This window comes from Trichechus manatus, unplaced genomic scaffold (assembly GCF_000243295.1).
Source record: "Trichechus manatus latirostris isolate Lorelei unplaced genomic scaffold, TriManLat1.0 scaffold00062, whole genome shotgun sequence".
In the NCBI taxonomy this organism is placed as follows: Eukaryota; Metazoa; Chordata; class Mammalia; order Sirenia; family Trichechidae; genus Trichechus; species Trichechus manatus.
In genome coordinates this window covers 8715255-8735766 of record NW_004443998.1, presented here as the reverse complement: position 1 = coordinate 8735766, position 20512 = coordinate 8715255, and the positions used below count along the sequence as shown (strand labels likewise).

General features: G+C 39.6%; 2 protein-coding genes across 2 annotated transcripts in view; one reads left to right on the top strand and one right to left on the bottom strand.

The window, feature by feature from the left end:
* The window catches only part of MED12L (mediator complex subunit 12L), a 359000-nt gene that overhangs the window by 115023 nt on the left and 223465 nt on the right, over window positions 1-20512 (top strand). The window contains 4 exon segments of the mRNA XM_023733846.1: window positions 4116-4247; window positions 5396-5522; window positions 6890-7104; window positions 9626-9802. Of these exon segments, the coding sequence (XP_023589614.1) occupies window positions 4116-4247; window positions 5396-5522; window positions 6890-7104; window positions 9626-9802 (651 nt within the window).
* On the bottom strand, window positions 13143-19497 carry GPR171 (G protein-coupled receptor 171). Its single transcript, XM_004379188.2, has 2 exons — window positions 18665-19497; window positions 13143-14826 (listed from the first exon to the last, which is right to left on the bottom strand). Exons 1-2 carry the CDS (start codon window positions 19010-19012, stop codon window positions 13822-13824), a joined length of 1353 nt encoding a protein of 450 aa, XP_004379245.2. The 5' UTR covers window positions 19013-19497; the 3' UTR covers window positions 13143-13821.

Genomic DNA, 20512 nt, shown 5'->3' with positions numbered 1-20512 from the left:
CAACTCATGGATAATTCTGAATATTAGAGGTTTGAATTCTGTGTCAGTTAGGTCTAGTGCCTTTTCTTCTACTAGAAGGTCATCTGGTGTTTTATTTTGGATGCCTACTGGAACCATCCTGTCCTGTTTTTTAAATGTTTTGATATTGTCTGCTGTCTTTGGGGCATTCATTGGTTATTTTCCTCGTTTATTGATTGTAGATTTGTTTGTTTCGTCCTGCTTTTTTGTTTTATTTGGTTATGTCTGAGCAGGCGGACTGTGTGTTCTCTGTTGTTTGCTCGTCTGTGGGCATGATGCTTTTCACCTTCTTCTCCAATGGGCAGGGTCAGTCACTCAGGTATGGTACAGGAGGGCAGGTATAGCTGTAGGGGAGTTGCTGGGATGGGTTGGTTGTGGCATGTACCAGGGCTGACAGCACGGACTGGGAATCAGTGCATGGCAGGTTCCAACAGGCCGTGTCTGTGCTGCCTGGGCGTGTGGTGTTCAGCGCACAGTGCAGGTAGGCAGGAAGAAGGGGGTAGATCGTGATGTGTAGAGCTAAGATGGTGTATGGGAAAGAGGAGAGAGAGGAGAGAGGAACAGGAGCCAAAAACATACACACAAACAAAAAAGTGCTGAGGGAGCTTGCTGTTGGGGTGGAGAGATGAGAGACTGAGAAATGGGGAAAAACAAAAATGAAAAAAAAAGTAAAAGGGCAAAAGAAAAAAAGAATAAATCGAGACACTGGAAATGAAGAGAGACAAAAAGGGAATAAGAGAGAGAAGAAAACAAAACCAAGAAAGAAAGAAACAAACAAAAAAAACTAAAACAAAAAAAAAAGAAAAAAAACAAGAGAAAAGATATACCCCCAGGGATGTCCGTGTGCTTCTGCACAGAGTAAGGGATTAGGTTCCGAGCCGTGCGGTACTGCTCGGCTAGAAGGGGCTCCCAAGCTGAGAAAAGAAAAAGAAAACAAACAAATCAATACAGAACAAATCAGAGCAAACAAACAAACCAAAAAGCCCAGGGGTCCCACCAGCGTGGCGGCACGGGCCAGCAAGCAGTTTCACTGTTGAGCAGTGTTTCACAGCCTTTCAGGAAGAAGCAAAGATGGCACACGGAGCCAGGTATTTGAGAAACAGGAGGGAGGAGGTGGTGAGAGGTGAGGAAGAAATCTCAAGAAGCGGAAAAAAGCAACACCAGCAGCCAGCGAAAGGCACTTAGGTTGCTGACCAGTGAGGGCGGGTGGAATCTAAGCGACACCAGCGTGAAGCTGGTGCTTTCTGACCGAGAGACTGTGGCTGCAGGAAGCAGAGGAGGCTAAGTGGGGGTGAAGAAGGGTCGGGGGTGAGAAAGCATGTATTGCTGGTTACTGGTTGTTCTGTCTCCTGCTGGAAGCTCCGTGAAGCTGCTTTCTCATACACCCTGTTCACGGATCTCCGATAGGAGTCCAAGATGGCGGATCCGTGCTGTGGTAGCTGGTAGGGGACCCTGCATATATCTCTCTTTGCTCTGTGTTCTCAGTCAGTTTCTTATTCCATTCAGTGTTTGGCTGAGTTTTTTTTCTCTCTTCATTTGATGCTTAGGGCTTCAGGATTGACGTGTGACTCTGTCTGACTTAGTTTTTCTGATCTTTGCTGCAGAGGGACAGCGTGGTGCTTCTGACCATAATGCTTTGTTGCCCAGAAGTCCTCCTAAACCTTTTCTTGAGTTCTTATAATAGTGGTCTTATACGATATTTGTCCTTCTGTGACTGGCTAAATTCACTCAGCATAATGACCTCCAGCTTCCTCCATGTTATAAGATGTTTCACAGCTTCATTGTTGTTCTTTATCATTGTGTAGTATTCCATTGTGTGGATATACCATGATTTGTTTATCCATTTGTCCGTTGATGGGCACCTGGGTTGTTTCCATCTTTTTGCTATTGTGAGAACAGTGCTGCAGTGAACATGGGTGTGCATATATGTATTCGTGTGATGGCTCTTATTTCTCTAGGATATATTCCAAGGAGCAGGATAGCTGGATCGTATGGTACTTCTATTTCTGGCTTTTTAAGGAAGCACCAGATTGATTTCCAGAGTGGTTGTACCATTTTACATTGCGACCAACAGTATATAAGTGTTCCAGTCTCTCCACAACCTCTCCAGCATTTCTTATTTTGTGTTTTTGGGATTAATGCTAGCCTTGTTGGGGTGAGTTGATATCTCATTGTAGTTTTGATCTGCATTTCTCTAATGACTAATGATCGTGAACATTTCTTCATGTGTCTGTTAGCCACCTGAATATCTTATTTGGTGAAGTGCCTGTTCATATCCTTTACCCATTTCTTAATTGGGTTATTTGTCTTTTTGTTTTTGAGGTTTTGCAGTATCTTGTAGATTTTAGAGATTAAATCCTGATCGGATTTGTCGTAGCCAAAAATTTTTTCCCAGTCTGTAGGTTGTCTTTTGACTGTTTTGGTGAAGTCTTTTGATGAGCATAAGTGTTTGATTTTTAGGAGCTCCCAGTTATCTAGTCTCTCTTCTGGTGCTTGTGCATTGTTACTTATGGTTCGTATTCTGTTTATGCCATGTATTATAGGGCTCCTAGTGTTGTCCCTATTTTTTCTTCCATAATCTTTATTGTTTTCGATTTTATATTTAAGTCTTTGATCCATTTTGAGTTAGTTTTTGTGCATGGTGTGAAGTATGGGGTCTTGTTTCAGTTTTTTTCAGGTGGATATCCAGTTATGCCAGCACCATTTGTTAAAGAGACTGTCTTTTCCCCAATTAATGGACTTCGGGCCTTTGTCAAATATCAGCTGCTCATAGGTGGATGAATTTATGCTGGATTCTCAATTCTGTTCCATTGGTCTGTGTATCTGTTGTTGTACCAGTACCAGGCTGTTTTGACTACCGTGGCAGTATAATAGGTCCTAAAATCAGGTAGTGTGAGGCCTCCCACTTTGTTCTTCTTCTTGAGTAAAGCTTTGCTTATTCAGGGCCTCTTCCTTTTCCATATGAAGTTGGTGATTTGTTTCTCCATCTCATTAAAAAATGCTAGTGGAATTTGGATTGGGATTGCATTCTATCTGTAGATCGCTTTGGGTAGAATTGACATTTTCACAATGTTGAGTCTAGCAATCCATGAGCAAGGTATGTTTTTCCGCTTATGCTGTAATATGTGAGATTTTATATGTGTTTGGGTATATAGTCTTCTGCGTGCGTGCTCATAGCTATCATAATCTTAATTGAATTTGTAGACCCTAAAAAGTACTAACACTCTGATTATCTAGTTTTTCTGACATACAAGTGGGCAAATATTAAAACCTTATAGTTGATGTCCTACTGGTTGGCATTGATCCTCCAAGAGGAAAGGCCAGGTTGCATAGAAGGACGATCCTCCTGCTGTCCTGGCACCCCACTGTTACCTCAGATTCTTGTTTCTTCTGCCCGTATAACCCTTCTTTGCCTTCTTGTTCCGTCTGTCATGCGCATTTCTGGGCCACGACAACTATAGCTGATAGTTCTACTGAGCCCTACATAGGCCAGGCTTCTGTCCCTTGTGGATTCTGTCTGCTTTTCATTTTTGTTTCTTTTTGATGCTTGGCTGTCATTTTTCATGGATGTTGTTTCTAATGGGTCTTTTATGAGTGTTCCTGCCTCTTGTCCATTTCCTTCTCATTTCTTGTTGGACTCAGTCATTTGATAACTGGGCTTGTTAAGATTATGAGTCGAGTGCTGATGGGAGTGAGGGCCCAACAGTATCCACTGTGGACTGAAGTGCTTGGGCTTTGTAACAACTGTTCAGTGGACTCTTCCCTTTTGGTTTGGTTTTGAAATTGAGTTCTGGAAGATAGACGTGGCTAGGTTATCACCCCTGGGTACATGAAGGCATATTACAATGGAACTCCAGTTCTCTTGGAATTGTCACAGATTCAGCCATTCTGAGTAAGTGATATCTTTACCTATAACTAAAATTTTAACTCTTTATACTTCAGGTGAAAAAGAATTTTGCAGCACTTTTTAACATGATTGTCATGAAATATGTGAATAAAGCATTAAAGCTTTAGAAACTTGGTGGTGTACTTTCTTACTCTCGATTGGTGAACATTTTGATTGAGTAAGCCTGGTACTCACTTCTCTTGGTTACTAGGTTGCTGCCAACGATGAAGCGGTGGTGACGCTGTTGTGTGAATGGGCTGTGAGCTGTAAGCGGTCAGGCAAACACAGGGCCATGGCCGTGGCAAAACTCTTGGAGAAGAGGCAAGCAGAAGTTGAGGCAGAGGTAGGTTCATTTTTCTTTCTACAGTGTTGTATACCATTCCTTAAAAATACTGTTTTCGGGAAGATGCTTTCTTCCTTATCCTTGTTATGCTTTTTTTTTTCTCTTGAGGATGTAAAGGGAAAAATGTTCAAATTCACATAAGGATTCCATGGTAGGATCTCTCTAATTTTGAAGTATCAGTAACTCATATTCTGGACTAATTTAAAAATGAATCTTTTAAAATTAAACTTTAACATCCGATTTAGAACAAGAAATCTCCCTTTGTGATGTTCAGCTATGCACACACACACAGCATACACACACAAACGCAAAAAATGCACATAATCTACAACAACATAGTTTTGGGTTGAATTTTAACGCTCTTAACCTCCATGCCACCAGGGCTTCATATTAAAGAGTAGACAATGAAAATGGGAAAGATCAAAGAGATGTCAAAAAAGAATAGAAAATGAGGCTCCGATTGCTTCTAAAACTATTTCTCGTGTTCTAGCAAGTTCTGTCTTTAAGAATGTAGACGTTACACGGCTTCTAGACGTATTCCATGATTTGTGGAGCTTCCCAGACGCTCTGAGAGATCTCACTGATGAACGTTTGATGAATAAGTGAAAGCATCTTATGGAGGAATTAAGTTAGCTTTCTCGTTTGACACAGCACTGCCCCAAACACACATGCAAACAACGCTTACCTGAAAAAAACATGCAGACACAAAAGAATCAAATTCAGTGGTACTTGCCCAAGTATCTCTCAGGGGGAATAGGGTTAAAGATGTGCTATTTAGAAACTAATACAACCTCAAATTATGGTTAGTGATTTGGCATAGAGACAACAAATAGTTCACTGTACCATGTTACACGTTCCACGAGTACTCATGCAGTAGTTGCAGGGTTTATAATTCACATAAACAATGTTTTTTAGGGGTCTTGTTTAAAACCGTTTGAATTGTTCTGGGGTACCATTTTCCAATGTTTAGAAATTGTATTCACCTATGATGTATGGCCCTCAAGGAAGTACAGCAGTCTCAATTCATTTTACATGTTTTATCTGAGAACTTAAATGTTAATTACAAAAAAGAACTCACAAATTCATGATCCGTTGTGACTGTGTTTGCCCTCTGTAATTAACTGTGCTTGTTTATTTTTAATCTGAAGAGGTGTGGTGAATCAGAGGTCTTAGATGAGAAGGAGTCCATTTCTTCAGCCTCTCTTGCTGGATCTAGTTTGCCTGTTTTCCAGAATGTTCTACTAAGGTTTTTAGATACACAGGCCCCCTCATTGTGTAAGTAAAGCTCTTTGCTTCAGGATCTTAACTATGGGATTGACAGTTTTTATGAACTGCTTACCCCTTTTTTTTGCCCCTTATGTAGACTTCTTGGCATTGAATATAATGTGTGTTTAGTGAGCAGAATTTTTAGCGCGAGCAGAATTTTTCACATGCTTTCAGTGGGGACTTTTGGACAATTTTAAATTCAAAGACCATCTTCAAGATTCAAAAGAGTTTAAAATTTCAGAGTTCCAGTAATTTCAAAAATTAAAGTCGCCTTGCTCCATCCTATTCTGCGGAAGTAATTCCCCTTTTTAAGAAGGCCTGGTAGAGCAACAGCTAAGTACTTAGCTGCTAAACAGAAGGTTGGTAGTTCGAACTCATCCAGTGGCTCTGCAGGAGAAAGACCTGGCCATCTGCTCCCGTAAAGGTTACAGCCTAGAAAACCTATGGGACAGTTCTTCTGTGTCACATGGGGTTGTTAGGAGTCCAAACTGACTCGATGACACCTAACAACAATTTCCCCCTTTAGATCTCTCTTGCCAAAATAGAGAAGCTAAGTTCTTGTAAGGTTTCATTGTATATTGTGATTCAGAATAGTCTCTAAATTTCTGATTTCTAACTTGTACTCTTAGAATGGAGGGAAAGCAAACAAAACTATAACCAGGGCCTTGATACGAAGGATTAATCTGTAAAGATGGTTGGCTGCTTGTCTGCACTGTCTTGGATGTTCATGTCTTCTTCACTTCTTTTTCTGTCTTTGTGGAGAGATGGGGGTCTGGAGAATAAAGAACCACCCATTGGATTCATACTATGGTGGATACTTTAAAAAATTCATTTGTGTGAGCTAAGTAGGCTTGATATAATATTGAGGTTTCCATATGACAAAATACAGCAGGAAGGATCTCCAGACAGAGATGAAGCAACAGAAAAACGAACATAGAAATGGGGGGAAAAGTGTGGAAGGGGGAAGGAGATGTTTGTGGAGAAGAAAGGTGTAAAGCAGCAAGCAATGGTACTGTTAGTACTCATTGCCTTCGGGTGGATTCTGACTCATAGAGACCCTACAGGACAGAGTAGAACTGCCCCGTAGGGTTTCCAAGGAGCAGCTGGTGGATTTGAACTGCCAACCTTTTGGGTAACAGCTAGACTCTTAACTGGATACTCTTTCTCAGTTATAATGGGACAACCAGAACCTGCATGTTAGAACCTGCACAAAACCTTAGTGCCTCTTAGTAAATCTTTCAATAAATTTTGTTTTGTAACAACCAAAAAAAAGATTGATCGTGAAAAGTAGTGAAAATGTTAAGCCTTTGTAATTTTTCTTTTCCCCCCACCATGTCAATGGAACGAAATTCTCGATTGGATTTGTTTCTTGATAGCGGACCCGAACAGCGAATGTGAAAAGGTGGAGTTTGTGAACCTGGTGCTGTTGTTCTGTGAGTTCATCCGCCACGATGTCTTCTCCCACGACGCCTACATGTGCACCCTCATATCTCGAGGGGACTTGTCAGTCAGCGCCTCCACGCGGCCACGGTCGCCAGCGGGAGAAAACGTAGACGAGCACTATTCAAAGGACCATGATGTGAAAATGGAGGTATGGCCTTGCAGGTGTGCCCAGCCCCCTAAGAAAGTAAATTCTGATGTGGATACTTTGGGGGTGGGGGGCGGGTAATAGCTTTAAAGTTTTATTCTTTTGCCACAAAGCTCATTTATCTCTACTCCTTACTCACGAGGGACGTTTACATTTTTTGATGTTTTCCAGAATTTTGTTTTAGCCATTACAAAACTATTAATGAAAACATTGGATAGGCCATAAAATTTTTCATTGGATTGGCATTATATGTTCCAATTTTATATGTTTCCAGTCTCCATTTTGCCTTGAACGTGGGGCTTCAAAATGGAACTTTTCTTGGCCCTAAAGTCCCCGCTGAGTTTTCATTCTTAGCAGTATCTTTCTTCCAATGTATCATTCATTACTTATATCACTCTTTTAAACGTAACCGAAAACTGTTTTAGTCATACACATCGTATTTTCTTTTCAATTAATTCAGTTTTTATTTGTATTTCTTAAATGTTGTGGAATTGCTCTTTTCAACAAATTCTTTTATGATGTGAGAGTGGCCATGTAATTTTCTGCAAGTTCTGATATTTTGGGCATTGTTCAGATACTTTCTGAAATTTTCAAGGCAAAAGGTGAAGGTGCTGATGGGAAATTGTAGAAAATGGTGAGAGAGTGTGATAATTTCTGAAAAGATAAAGCCTCATATTAGTTTGGTGAGACATTAAGCATATACTGTTACGATCTTTTTAAAATGCTGGCTATACTTGTAATAATAAAAACCTGACATTACAATTGCAAACATGTATTCAGAATTTATACTCTTAAGATTTGTTGTCCAAATGGAGCAGGATTATTTTTTCCTAATTATGTTAAAAAGTATAAATACTTTCGTCTCTTAATTTGTCTACAATAGAAGTTACAAGGGCAAACACTAAAGTTACTGTCCTTGTTTTTACATTTTTTCTGTGTTTCTCCCTTTTCTATTCTTGGATATCAAGGTATCTTATATCTTGGATATAATTTTAGATTTTTTTTTCTAATAAAGAAAAGTAAGTTGGTGAGCACGTGACTGGGAATAGCTCAAAGGAAGAATTTATGGCCAGGTTAGTTTTTTTAATCAGGAAGTTTCTGTACTCATCCCTTAAACTAACGTAGAAGTTAAAACTTTTTCATCACGAGAAAAGAACGTGACTTTACACAACAATGCATGTCTTAAAACTTCCTTTCTGGCAGAGAAAAAAAAAAACAGGAAAAAAAGTACATAGGATGTTTAAAAACTTATTGTCATGGTTTAGCTTCATTCAGTGTCTTAATGAACTGCAAAATTTACAATGTGACTCTCTTTCTCTGGCAATTATCAGGAACAGAGTATTATGGCACATATGGGCATTGACTCAGGAACCACTAACATTTTTGAGGAAGTAGACAAGAGTGACTTTAAAACTGACTTTGGTTCGGAATTTCCAGTAGGTTCAATCTTCGAATTCTCATTGGCTGTTAATCCCCAACTTGTCTTCATCCTTCTGTGTCTTGCTCCATGTACTGGAATGACTCATGTGCTTGTGATATAAGTGTGACCCTGCCACACTGCACCCTAAGGCACACTTATCAGCTTGTGCAAGTGTTTCACTTTGCTTCATCCACAGCTTTGGCTGCGTTGTCTCCTTTGTAAATTATAATACGCCTGTCCTCTTCGTTGTCCATGACTGTTTTGTTCATTTTGAGATCATCATCTCTCTGGTATATAGGAGCATAGTCTCATCATGACAGCCCATGTTGATTTGCTATATACGTCTTCAGCTTCTAAATAATACCTTTCCTGGCTCTAGTCTTCTTATACATGGTTCTGCCATGTTATTTGGAGTCCCTAGGTGCTGTAAATGGTTACCATGCTTGACTGCTAATTGCAAGGTTGGAGGTTCAAGTCTACCCAGAGGCATCTTGAAAGAAAGGCCTGGCTGTCTGCTCTGAAAAGATTATCCGTTGAAAACCTTATGGAGCATAGTTCTACTCTAACACACATGGGGTCACCCTGAGTTGAAATTGACTCAACAGCAACTGGTTTTACCATGTTGTATATGGTTGAGTCAAATTATGATGTGTTCTTCCTCATGAATCTCAGTGTATAACGTTTTCTAAAAAACACTCTGTTTATGGTACAGACTAAAACTTTTGTGCCTAGTATTCATTAGTTTTATTAGTTATTTCAATGTGTATGTTTTTGCCAGCAATGTAGCACCATGAGGAAAACACTACTATCTGAGTCTGATTTTACCTCTGGTCTTCAGGGTAACGTAGCTGTGACATCAGCTATGTATGTTGTCATTTTTTCATCTTCAGGAGGGGAATGATGTTGACAAATTGCTACTGACCTGTATTCAGAATTTGTGCAAATCTATAAAATGTCTATATGTATTTTTTGATCAATGGTTAAATAAGGAAAGGATATTATTGCATGAGTGTCTTGTGCATTTGAAGTTATGGCATGTGTCTCTGTGGTTTGATTTGGTTCTCTTTCATTTACAATCGTCACCATTTGTTTTACATGACTTAGATCTTTTCTCCCATGCCTGGGGAGTCCTGTGAGAATACCAACCCTTCCTTGGGAAGAAGAATGTCGGTTAACGGTGAGAAGTTGATGAAGAGGGAAAAGCCGCGGGAGCTGATTTTTCCATCGAATTACGGCCTCCTCCGTCACTTGCAGTATGCAACCCATTTTCCTATACCTCTGGTAAGTCATTGCTTCTCAACTGACACCTTATAGGACGTGATGGTTGAATGTCGTGTTATTCAACTATTGGCCTGGCTGAAACATCTGACTGCAGGCAAGTTTTTGCATTTGCTGCTCATTTTGCTCTAATGCTGTTCATTTAGCTTACGTACTGATGCAATCCAAATGGAACTAGAAAAGTAACTTCGTGGTGTGATATTTATTGGCTTGCTAGGCTAAATGGAATTTTCTATATCAGTGTCCTTTTATCAAGAGCACTTGAGTCACTGCCAATGTTGTCTAAATGTCAGTTTTCCTCCTACCATTTGAAAGTCATTTACTGAGTGGCTTTTGCATGCGCTATATTGTGGTAGGTACTTTTGGTGTTATACAGATGAGTAAGAAATTTCACGGGACAGGAAAGATGAATATGATAGAAGAGAGACAAATATCTGTAAAATGACAAGGAGTCAAATAAGTGCAGCAGTTGAGTAAAAACCCAAGAGCCCCTGGAAGCTGAACCATTGGACGTTGGTGGTTCCCTTCTGTTAGCTCTCTGCCTGGTATAAAGTAGACACTCAGTGAATGGATACTGGAGGGAGGGAGAGCATCTGGCTGAGAACTAGGTAAAGCTTTGTGGAGATGGTAGCACGGAGGATGAACTTGGATTTGGACCTGTTGAATTTATGAACTGGTACATGGAAAATGCTTGGTAGGAAATTTAGTGTGTGAGTCCTAACAGAGTGATATACTTTCTTCTAAAGGGAAGCAAAATTAGTTGTTTGATATTAGTAATAAAAATTGTACCAAAATCCAAAAAACATTTTTATTCTTGGGTTCACTAACTTTTTTCTTGGAATTTAATGTGTAATTTCAGTGAGTCATTTTTTTAAAAAAATTGAGTGCTGCTTTTATGTATCAAAAATGTAATTGTGAGGGATATTGTGTTACTTCCTGGAAGTCTTTGGTCTGCAACTTAAATATTTTCTTAATTTTTGGTATTTCAGAAAACTCTCCAAATGATTTCAGAATCAGTGAATCCATATTTTTCTCTTCGTACAATTAAGTACAATTAAGAACCCCTTTTTTGTTGCTTCTGTACCTAAGGCTCTCTAAAACTATCTCGAAACTTGCCAAAATTCTTGCTTGTTTATCACTGGCTGAATAGATCAGCAGTTTTTAAATGTTTCCAGGTCTCAGGAAGAATTATGACATAATTTGAGTGTGGTGCAGTCATGAAAAGAGCTGCTAGACAATTGATATTGTAAGATGCAAATTTTTAACAGCTTTCTAACCCCCTTGCCACTTTATGTGAATGTAATTCAGACTAAACCATTAATAATGAGGGAGTAAAAGGATATACTGATAGAACATTGTCATTAGGAATGCCATATAGACTGACTGTTGTCTTTATTGAAAGGGGAAGTCTTGACTCTAACCTATCATGCCTGTGAGGAGAATATGGTGAAGAGCAAATGCTCTCTCTCCCTGCCCCTAATATGTGGCCCTAGTGAGTCAAGGCCAAGGAGAGAGGACTTGACCAAAGGATTCAGAAAAATGAAACAGCTTCGTGTATACTGTTGAGTAAACAATGCCTTGATCTGCCCATCAGTAAAACATGTGGAATAGACTCCCAGCAAGCAAAGGTTCTAGGGTACAGGCATTCCATCAGCCTACAACTTAGGTAAGTCATTCCTACTCTGTGTCAGATATGTGATGTTGCTATTCAGGGCTGATGGAGGTCCCTACCATCACTACTGGCTAGGTAGAATTTGTCCAGCACTTACCATGTTTTAGGTTTGGTAATAGGCACTTTGTACATTTGATTGTTTGTTCTCTTTGGTCTTGGAATATATTTGGGAAACTGACGGCAGGAGTTTTCTTCAGTTAAAACTAAAGAAAATAATTCTTATCAATGCAGAGCTAAAAATGAGTTGGGAATTAGATGCGTTTTCTTAGCTCCAGAACACCATTTCTTAATTTTGGCAGCTTATGCAAATGTGTTATCAGTTGTTCGAATGTGGGCTTTTACTAATGAAATTAAAAAAAAACTAACACAAGGTCTCCTATATGCTTACTTAAACTTTGCCAATTTTCTTCTCCTATTAAGTCTTTTAATTTAACACAATCAAGTGAATCCTTGGAGCCCTGGTGGCGTGGTGGTGAAGAGCTCAGCTGCTAGCCAAAAGGTCGGCAGTTCGAATCCACCAGCGGCTCCTTGAAAACCCTATGGGGCAGTTCTACTCTGTCCTGTAGGGTTGCTGTGAGTTGGAATCAACTCGACGGCAGTGGGTTTGGGCTGTGTGTGTGTGAGTGTGTGTGTTTTTTAGGTTAGTGACTCTTTAGGGGCAGTGGTGGTTCAGCCGTAAAATTCTCACCTCCATGTGGAAGACCCGGTTTCAGTTCCTGGCCAGTGCACCTGTCTGTCAGTGGAGGCTTATGTGTTGCTTTGATGCTGAATAGATTTCAATGGAACTTCCAGACTAAGATGGACTAGGAAGAAAGGGCTGATGATCTACTTCTGAAAGTCAGCCAGTGAAAATGCTATGGAGCACAATGGTATGATCCCGTTGTGCACGGGTCACCTTGCTGGGCTGACTCAGATAACAACAGTGACGTTGGATCTTGCCCCATCGCTGGTAGTGGGGAGAATTTGATCGAAGGTGTATGATCCTGAAAGCTGGAGTCACCTGTACTTTAGATGCTGACCCCACATGGGAGTCAGGCTCGTCTTTTCTGGATGTGAGTGGCACTAGTTGACCCAGTCATGCTGCATTTCTAATATGGCCTGGCTATATAGAATTGATGTGTCTATTTTAAGACCTCTGACTGGTGCTACTTTTTTGTACCTTTGATGTGAATTTCAAAAATAGTTTCAATAGTTAGTATAATTTAAAAGCTTCTCCTGAAAATGTTACAAGGCTATCTGTGTCATAAAACCAAACCCATTGCCGTCGAGTCGATTCTGACTCATAGTGACTCTGTAGGACAGGGTAGAACTGCCCCACAGGGTTTCCAAGGAGCACCTGGTGGTGTTGAACTGCCAGCCTTTTGGTTCGCAGCCAAGCTGTTAACCACTGCGCCACCAGGGCTCCCATCTGTTTCATGTTACTGTAAAATAAGCAGTCACCAGGTTTGTCTTACCCATCGTAGAAGAGGGGTCTCTGGGTGGCACAAACGGGTAAGTGCGCCATAACTAGCTGAAAGGTTGGTGGGTGGCACCCACCCAGAGGGCACTTGGAAGATGTCTGGCGATCTGCTTCCAGAAGGTCACAGCCACTGAAAACCCCATGGAGCAGTTCTACTCTGCACACATGGGGGCGCCGTGAGCTGGAAATCCCTGGGCAGCAACTAACAACAACTGGTGGAAAACCTTTATTTTTAACATATAGAGAAAATATGTGTATATACAGTACATTAAAGATCATCTTTGTATTTCCAAGTCTTTTTATAAATAACAGTTTTTTTAGTTTTTGTGTTAGAGAAAAGATTAGATGTGAAACAGGAGAATAGTGAGCCGAAAGGTTACCATCTTTGAAGTGATGGGTTAAAATTAGGCACAGGTAGTTTCATGTTAAAATCAGCCAGGTTTTGTTTTGTTTTTTCTTTTCTTTTAAATAAAGTTATTCAAAAGCTTCTAAAGCTGTGTTGCTCCAGGGCTTTCTGACGACTTCCATAGAAGTCGTTCTGCATATTTTTATCAAAAAGTCAGTTCTAGGCATTTAAATGAATACTTCAGGAAGACCTCTGAGTCTCTAGTACAGATCTCATTTGGATTTCAAGAATATTGCAGGTTTTTTGTTTTTTTTTTTATTGGTTCAACAAGACTTTTTAGTCTTTTGTACAAATATTTGGGTTAGGAATACCAACAATCACAAGAGTACAGGCTAGTATTGCATTTAGAAACAAGGTTTCTAAACAAACCAGGCCCCATTTGTTAGCTGTCTGTGTTTCTCCTTACTGATTGATGTGTTTTCTCTCTATCCCAGTAGTTTCAAACTTATTGTCAAGAAGCCGTAACATCTGAAAGATTCCACATTTTATGCATTGTTTTCACATCTTGGTTTTTCTGTTTGGGTCCTGGTCTCCTTTTGTGAGGTAAAGGTCTCAGTGACCTTTAAGCGGAATGCTCTCGAGAGGTGATAGTACAGAATGGGATCAAAACACAGGTTCGACACAGCCAGGAGCAGCGTAGCCTCTTTAGCTTTGAAGAGTAAATTCCTGGTGGAGCAGTCGAATATGACTTCCACCTGGCTGAGGGTGTACGGGATCCGGACAGCGTGGTAAGGAACAAAACATACGATGTAGCCTGTCGTCACTAGAAGTATGTTGATGAGTGCCCTTTTCACGTTGGGATAACTTTCATTATCTTTGTTTCTGTAGAGTTGTCGAATTACAAGGCAGTTGGGTATTAAAATGATGGCCGAGAAATTTAAAAATATCGCCACGCATAGGAAATTAGTCAGCAAGTGCCAGTTTTTCCCAAAGTTTGTTTTGAAGTCCATGCAGCCCACGTTTGGGTTTTCCTTGATGTCTTTGATGGGGATCATCATATTTGGCACCATTATAAGGAGAACCATTAGCCACACGACGGTTGATAACATTTTGGCAAATCCAGGTTCTTGTATCCGATAAATCTTGTAGCTGTGTATCAGCTGAAGATAGCGATCAATGCTGATGAATGCTAGGAAGATAATCGATAAGTACATGTTAATGTAGATGAGGCAGGCTGTTACTTGGCAGTGGAATATCCTCATCTTCCAGGGTGCCACGCCCAAGTCAACAACAATTTTCAGTGGTAATGCCAGAGTGAGCAGGAAATCGGCCGTAAGCAGATTAATTAAGTATATGCTCACACACCTGTGGTTCGTGTTTTTCTGCAAGAAGGCCCAGGCTGCAAAACAGCTTCCAATAATTCCCACAAGGAAAACCAAATAAAAAAAATACGTGAATGGCTCCAGGTTTTTGTAAACCGTGCAGGAGAAGGAACTGTTTGTCATTTTGAGGTAAGTTAAGGATGACTTAGTAAAGAAAATCCAAAGAATCTGTTTGAGGAAAACGAGGAGGGGTGGGGAGGTTAGTAATTAAAGTTAGAAACCATTTAAAACACATTCGCACTCACAATACCATAGTCTGTATTTACGGGTTCTTTTAGTTCTTCTAGTTCTTCTGGAGCCCTGGTGGTGCAGTGATTAAGCGTTAGACTGCTAACCGGAAGGTCGGTAGTTCGAATACACCAACCATTCCTTGGAAACCCTATGGGGCAGTTCTACTCTGTCCTGTAGGGTTGCTGTGAGTCGGTATCAACTCAGCGGCAGTGGGTTTGGTTTTTTGGGTTTGGGTACTAGTTCTTAGGTTGAATTTTATTGGTAAATTTACTGGACTATGAGAACATCCTAGAATATGAGGACGCTTGGGTTTTCCATTGTCTGATTTTGTGACTTTCAGGAAATCCCATGTGGGTTTGCTTCTCAAAGGGGTATTTTTGACCATACATATTTGTGTTGTGGTATCTTTTCTTGTTACCAGTTGGGTTGGAAGGTTTACAGAGGAGGTAAAAGAGCTGAAATTCTCAGAAGTAGAGAGAGCAAACCAGGATAAAGTGGTTTGCTTGTGGCTGAGCCTCTTCGAAGAGCTTTCAATGAGGCTTTCTGGTTTTCTTTTTTCATAGACTCATAAAGTTTCTCATTCTGGAAGGATCTAGGCTGAGAGGGGAGCTAAGGGGTGACAGGAAATTGTACTAAAATAAAAAAAAAAAGCTTATCAAAAAGTGGACCCTTTCTTGTGCAACTTATTGGAACATTTTTGCAAACGAAATTTCGTTTTTCTTTTTAGCAAAAAGAGTTAAAGGATTGGGATCTAGTGTTGAATTGATGCTTATTATCTCCCTTTTCATTATCCCCGCCGGGTTTCGTAGTGGTGTAAGCTGGTCATGTCCAATATGGTGGCCTGTAGCCACATGTGGCTATTGAGCCCTTGGAATGTGTCTAGTCCAAACTGAGATGTGGTATAAATGCAAAATGCATGCTAGATTTTGAAAATTTAGTACAAACTGTTATTAAAAATAATATGATAGATAGCTATGCTTATGCAAATAGACAAAAATTAGTAAAATATTTTATCAGTATTTCTTATATTGAGTCCATGTCGAAGTGGTATTTTTTTTTTTGTTGTTGTTATACTAGGTTAAATATACTATTCAAATGAATTTCACCTGTTTCTTTTTACGTTTTAAAACACAGCTACTAGGCCTTTTTAGTGAGCTTTGTGGCTTGAGTAGTGTTTCTGTGGGTAACTGTTGATACAGATGTTTTCTGTTCGTGTTCTTGAGTAGTTTGACCAAAGATGTCTTTTGAAGGCCTCTAGAACACTTGTGTATGTTCATTGGTTGCAAAATCCTTAAATAGACGCTTAGTTATCTTAGTATCAAAACATCTAACTTTAGCACTCTGAGTGGTTTTTTCTTTTTCTTTTTCACTGTGTGTTTTTGGGACATTTAAAAGGCCGGAAGCGTAAGAAATACTCTTAGAACCATTGTAGTCAACATGGACAATGACACTGAAACCTTCTCGGGTGCCCTCCCTGTTTTGAGCAGTGGGTGGGCTCAGAAGCCCTAGTTAAACTAGCTGGGCTCCCTTGGTCCAGTTCAGTTGTACTCCTAGAGCCACTGGTTCTCATTTCTGGTGCTGCTTCGTGGTATGTACCCTTCTTAGGCACATTCAATGACTTTCTTTTGTCTTAAAGACCAGATGGCTATATTTGTATTTTTGCAGGAAAAAATTTGATATATATTAAAAACAAAACAAAACCCATTGCCATCGAGTCTATTCTGACTCATAGTGACCCTATAGTACAGAGTAGAACTGCCCCATAGGGTTTTTAAGGAGTGGCTGGTGGATTCGAACTGCCAACCTTTTGGTTAACCGTCAAGCTCTTAACCACTGCGCCACCAGGGCTCCAAAACAAACCTAGCTCCTATCATATAAGTAAACCTACTTTACTTTCACCATTCCTGCGACCCTCCCTACCTTCCATATTGTCTGTCTCTCTCTCAGTTTTTCTTTCTTTAAAAATAATATTTTATTGTGTTTTCAGTGATGGTTTACACAGCAGTTGAGGTTCCCATTCAACAGTTTCTTCACAAGTTGTTCAGTGACATTGGTTACATACTCCCGTTGTCTCTTAATTCCAGCTCTACTTTAGATTCATGGGATCTCTCTCCTGTTCTGTGGCCAGTCCCTTTCTGTCTGTCTTTGGTATTACTTTTGCTTGTGGTACAATTTTAGGATCATAGGACTTTAAAGATGGACGGAACCTCTATTGATAGCATCTAGTCTAATCTTCAATTCACTGGTGAGACTGAGGACTAGTACTTGTGTGTTGCTCCAGATTTTACAGCTTGTTGGAGCAGAACTTGGATCTGATCTTGTTGATCGTTTCTTAGCCTCTCTGCCTGTGCCTGAATCCTACCCATGCTACAGGCCTGAAGGAAACTCTTCATGTCTGAAGCCTATTCTAGGCTTCACTGACCCCCTTACGATTCTAATTTTTTATAGTGACCGTTCATTTGTACCTTGGAATTTTGAATGCACCTTTTTTTTTTCCTTGCGTCAAAAACTAGTTTTGTTGTCATTGATCTTGTCTCCCACCTCTGCTCATTATTCCTTTACAAGTTGCTAGGATTTTGGCTTAGGTGCTTGCATTTCAAATGTTGCATAATAATAATAACATAATAGTATGTTTCTTTATGTGCCCCTGCTGACCATACATTTATACAATGAAGTCTTATTTTATCAATGACTGTATGGTAAACAGAAGGATTAAATAATTTTTTTTTCTATCAATTAATCTCTGTAACTAGAACTGACTGTATATACCATACCTGGGTAACTTACTTAAAAACAGTTACAGTGGAACAATATTTATTCAGTAGGAGATTGAGAATCACACAGCACCTCACAGTTGCTTTCATGAACCTCAGTTTAGATTGTGGTGAAAAACAAGTCTGCTTACTTAAAATTTCTGGCTATATTGATTAGAGGTTTAATGATTCTATTATTACATCCTACCTTCCCATAATAACATCCTATATTCCCTATCACAAATTTGAGAACTAAAAACAAACAAACCAAACCGTTGCCATTGAGTCAATTCCAACTCACAATGACCCTATAGGACAGAGCAGAGCTGCCCCATAGGATTTCCAAGGCTGTTATCTTTACGGAAGCAGACTGCCGGATCTTTCTCCCATGGAATGGCTGATGGGTTCGAACCGCCGACCTTTGGGTTAGCAGCCAAGTGCTTAACCACTGTGCCACCAGGGTTCCATGTGTGATAAATATTTTGTCAGCTAATTATTAACCACTGGAAATTTGAGGTACCCAGAAGTACCTCAGCAGAATCAAGAAAATATTTCAAGTGTGTCTCCTTAGTTTGAATACAGTGCCCATGGCTTAGAACATAAATAAACTCACTAGATTTTCTTGTGTAAGTCAGTGGAATTTTCTTGAAATTACCCGTCGTAATGTTTGTAGAGAAGAATCGTATTAAGACTTGTTGTGCCCTGTTGCGAAGACCTGCAACATGGCGCTTATCCATTCAGTTATAAAATTGAGTTACTGAATAGAGCCATGCTCAGTATTCAGCCTTGTGTGAATTAAGCTGTCTTTTTGAGAGGGATGGATGAGCTCATCAGATAGAAGAAATTATAGTGGAGTTCACAGCTAGGATGGACTTGGAGTTTAATAATTGCGTAGTGCCCTCTTACACAGCATCCTTCTTACCTGCTGACATTTTGTCCTTGCATGGTCTAAATACTGAAGATCATAGATTAGCCTTAGATGGAAAGGCATTTGAATGTAGTAAGTATTTAAAAAGACATACCTGGGTCTGTGTTTTCTCAGCCTCAGCAGACCTAGCTCCAGTCTTCAGAGAAGTGTGAGCTATTGGGTTGCCCACAGCGGTAGCAGCCCCATTGCAGGTCTGCTGGCTTACTAACAGTTTCCTTTCTTTTTCGTGTGGTTTTAAAATGTCGCGTATTGACGTCGATGAAACTGTGGTTTGCAGATAGTTTAACTGTTTGAAAGTCTCCTTAGGAAGTTCTTTTAAAGTCTTAGGTATGTTTTCTTTAAGCGACTCAGATTTGCCAGTATTTTTCAGAGGAGAGATTATCATTTGTCCGTTGTCATGCCTGATGGTTTTCTTAAGTACTGAAGATGTAGTCTCTGTCATAATGACTTCACGAAAGTCAGTGTTTGTGCCTTGAAGAGATTATGACTTAAAACTATAAGTGGTCTTATAAAGATAGATAAGACACATATTTCTTCAGTATGTTACTGCTGACACTTATCAGCCTTTTGAAGTTATAATTTAAAAAGAATTACTGTAGTTCGTATCCCTGCTAAGATACCTACTAACAAACAAAAAAAGATGTGATTTAATGTAGTCTGGTAAAGTATATTTTTTATCATCTTTATTCTTTTATGCTCATTGTAGAAAAATCTGGAAATAGAAGAGGGAGCTATCCATTAGGTAGAGAGATAATTAATATTTATAGTTTTGGCACATGTTTTAAATGTTTTTCTAAATATATGTACCTTCACTTAAAAGTGTTATTATATTGTGCATATTATTTTATAATTTGTATGTGTGTTTTTTTAATTGAATAATATATTGTATCTGTTTTTCTAAGTTATGAATTTTTTTGTTGTTAGGTGCCGTTGAGTCACTTTTGACTCATAGTGACCCCATGTGACAGAGTAGAGCTGCCCCATAGGGTTTTCTAAGCTTTAATCTTTACAGAAACACATTACCAGGTCTTTCTCCCACAGAGCTGCTGTGTGGGTTTGAACCACCACCCTTTCCATTAGCAGCGGTGCACTTAACTACTACGCAACCAGGGCTCCTTGTTATGAGAGTCGAGCTACAATATGTTTGTCACTTTTCCCCACATAGGTCAGTGCATCGAAACAGGTCCTTAGCAGTTAGCGGATGGTATGTAGAGGAACCCTACAATGTGCATTTAAATTATTTGGTTCAATATTCGTTCTGCCAGTTAGCCACCAGGCATTTACTGAGTGTCTGACAGAACCTCGCATGGTGGGGACGTAACAAAAAGTCGCTGCCTCTTAAGGAGGCAGTCTCGTCCGCGTCATCCATTGGCTTTGTAAGGTTGTCTTTCTTTTATAAGGCTGTCTTTTATGAAAGAGAATATGAGCTCAAATCCCTAGCATATTTTCAGAGGTTCTAAATTTGCACTGGTCCGGATTAGGGTCTGGTTGCTTCTAACACATCATTGGCTAGGTGGGTGCTTTGGTGTCTAATTATTATTATCCTAATAATTCTTGATTTTATCAATAGTTATTTTATAGAAATAAATTGTTATATTTGTTAGTAATTATTCGTAATAATTAATACTAGAATTAATAATTCTATTACACCACACTGCAATGTATTCAGAATTAGATGTTATTTTAGCTTTTTCCTTTCTTCAGAGGCGTTTCAAATGTACCAGTGATACTGTTCCTTGCACTGAATATATAAACACTCCACGGTGTTTATATTGGGGAAGAAGGACATTCATAAAAGATGAAGGCTATATCTGTTTATTTTGTTCGTCTTCAACTTTTTACTGGTTCACTTAAATTCTTTTAAGGGTGGGATGCATTCTTCTTGCTGTCGAGTGTTTTATCCTTTTCATCTGTTGTTCTGTGGTCACGGTGACCTTAGCTA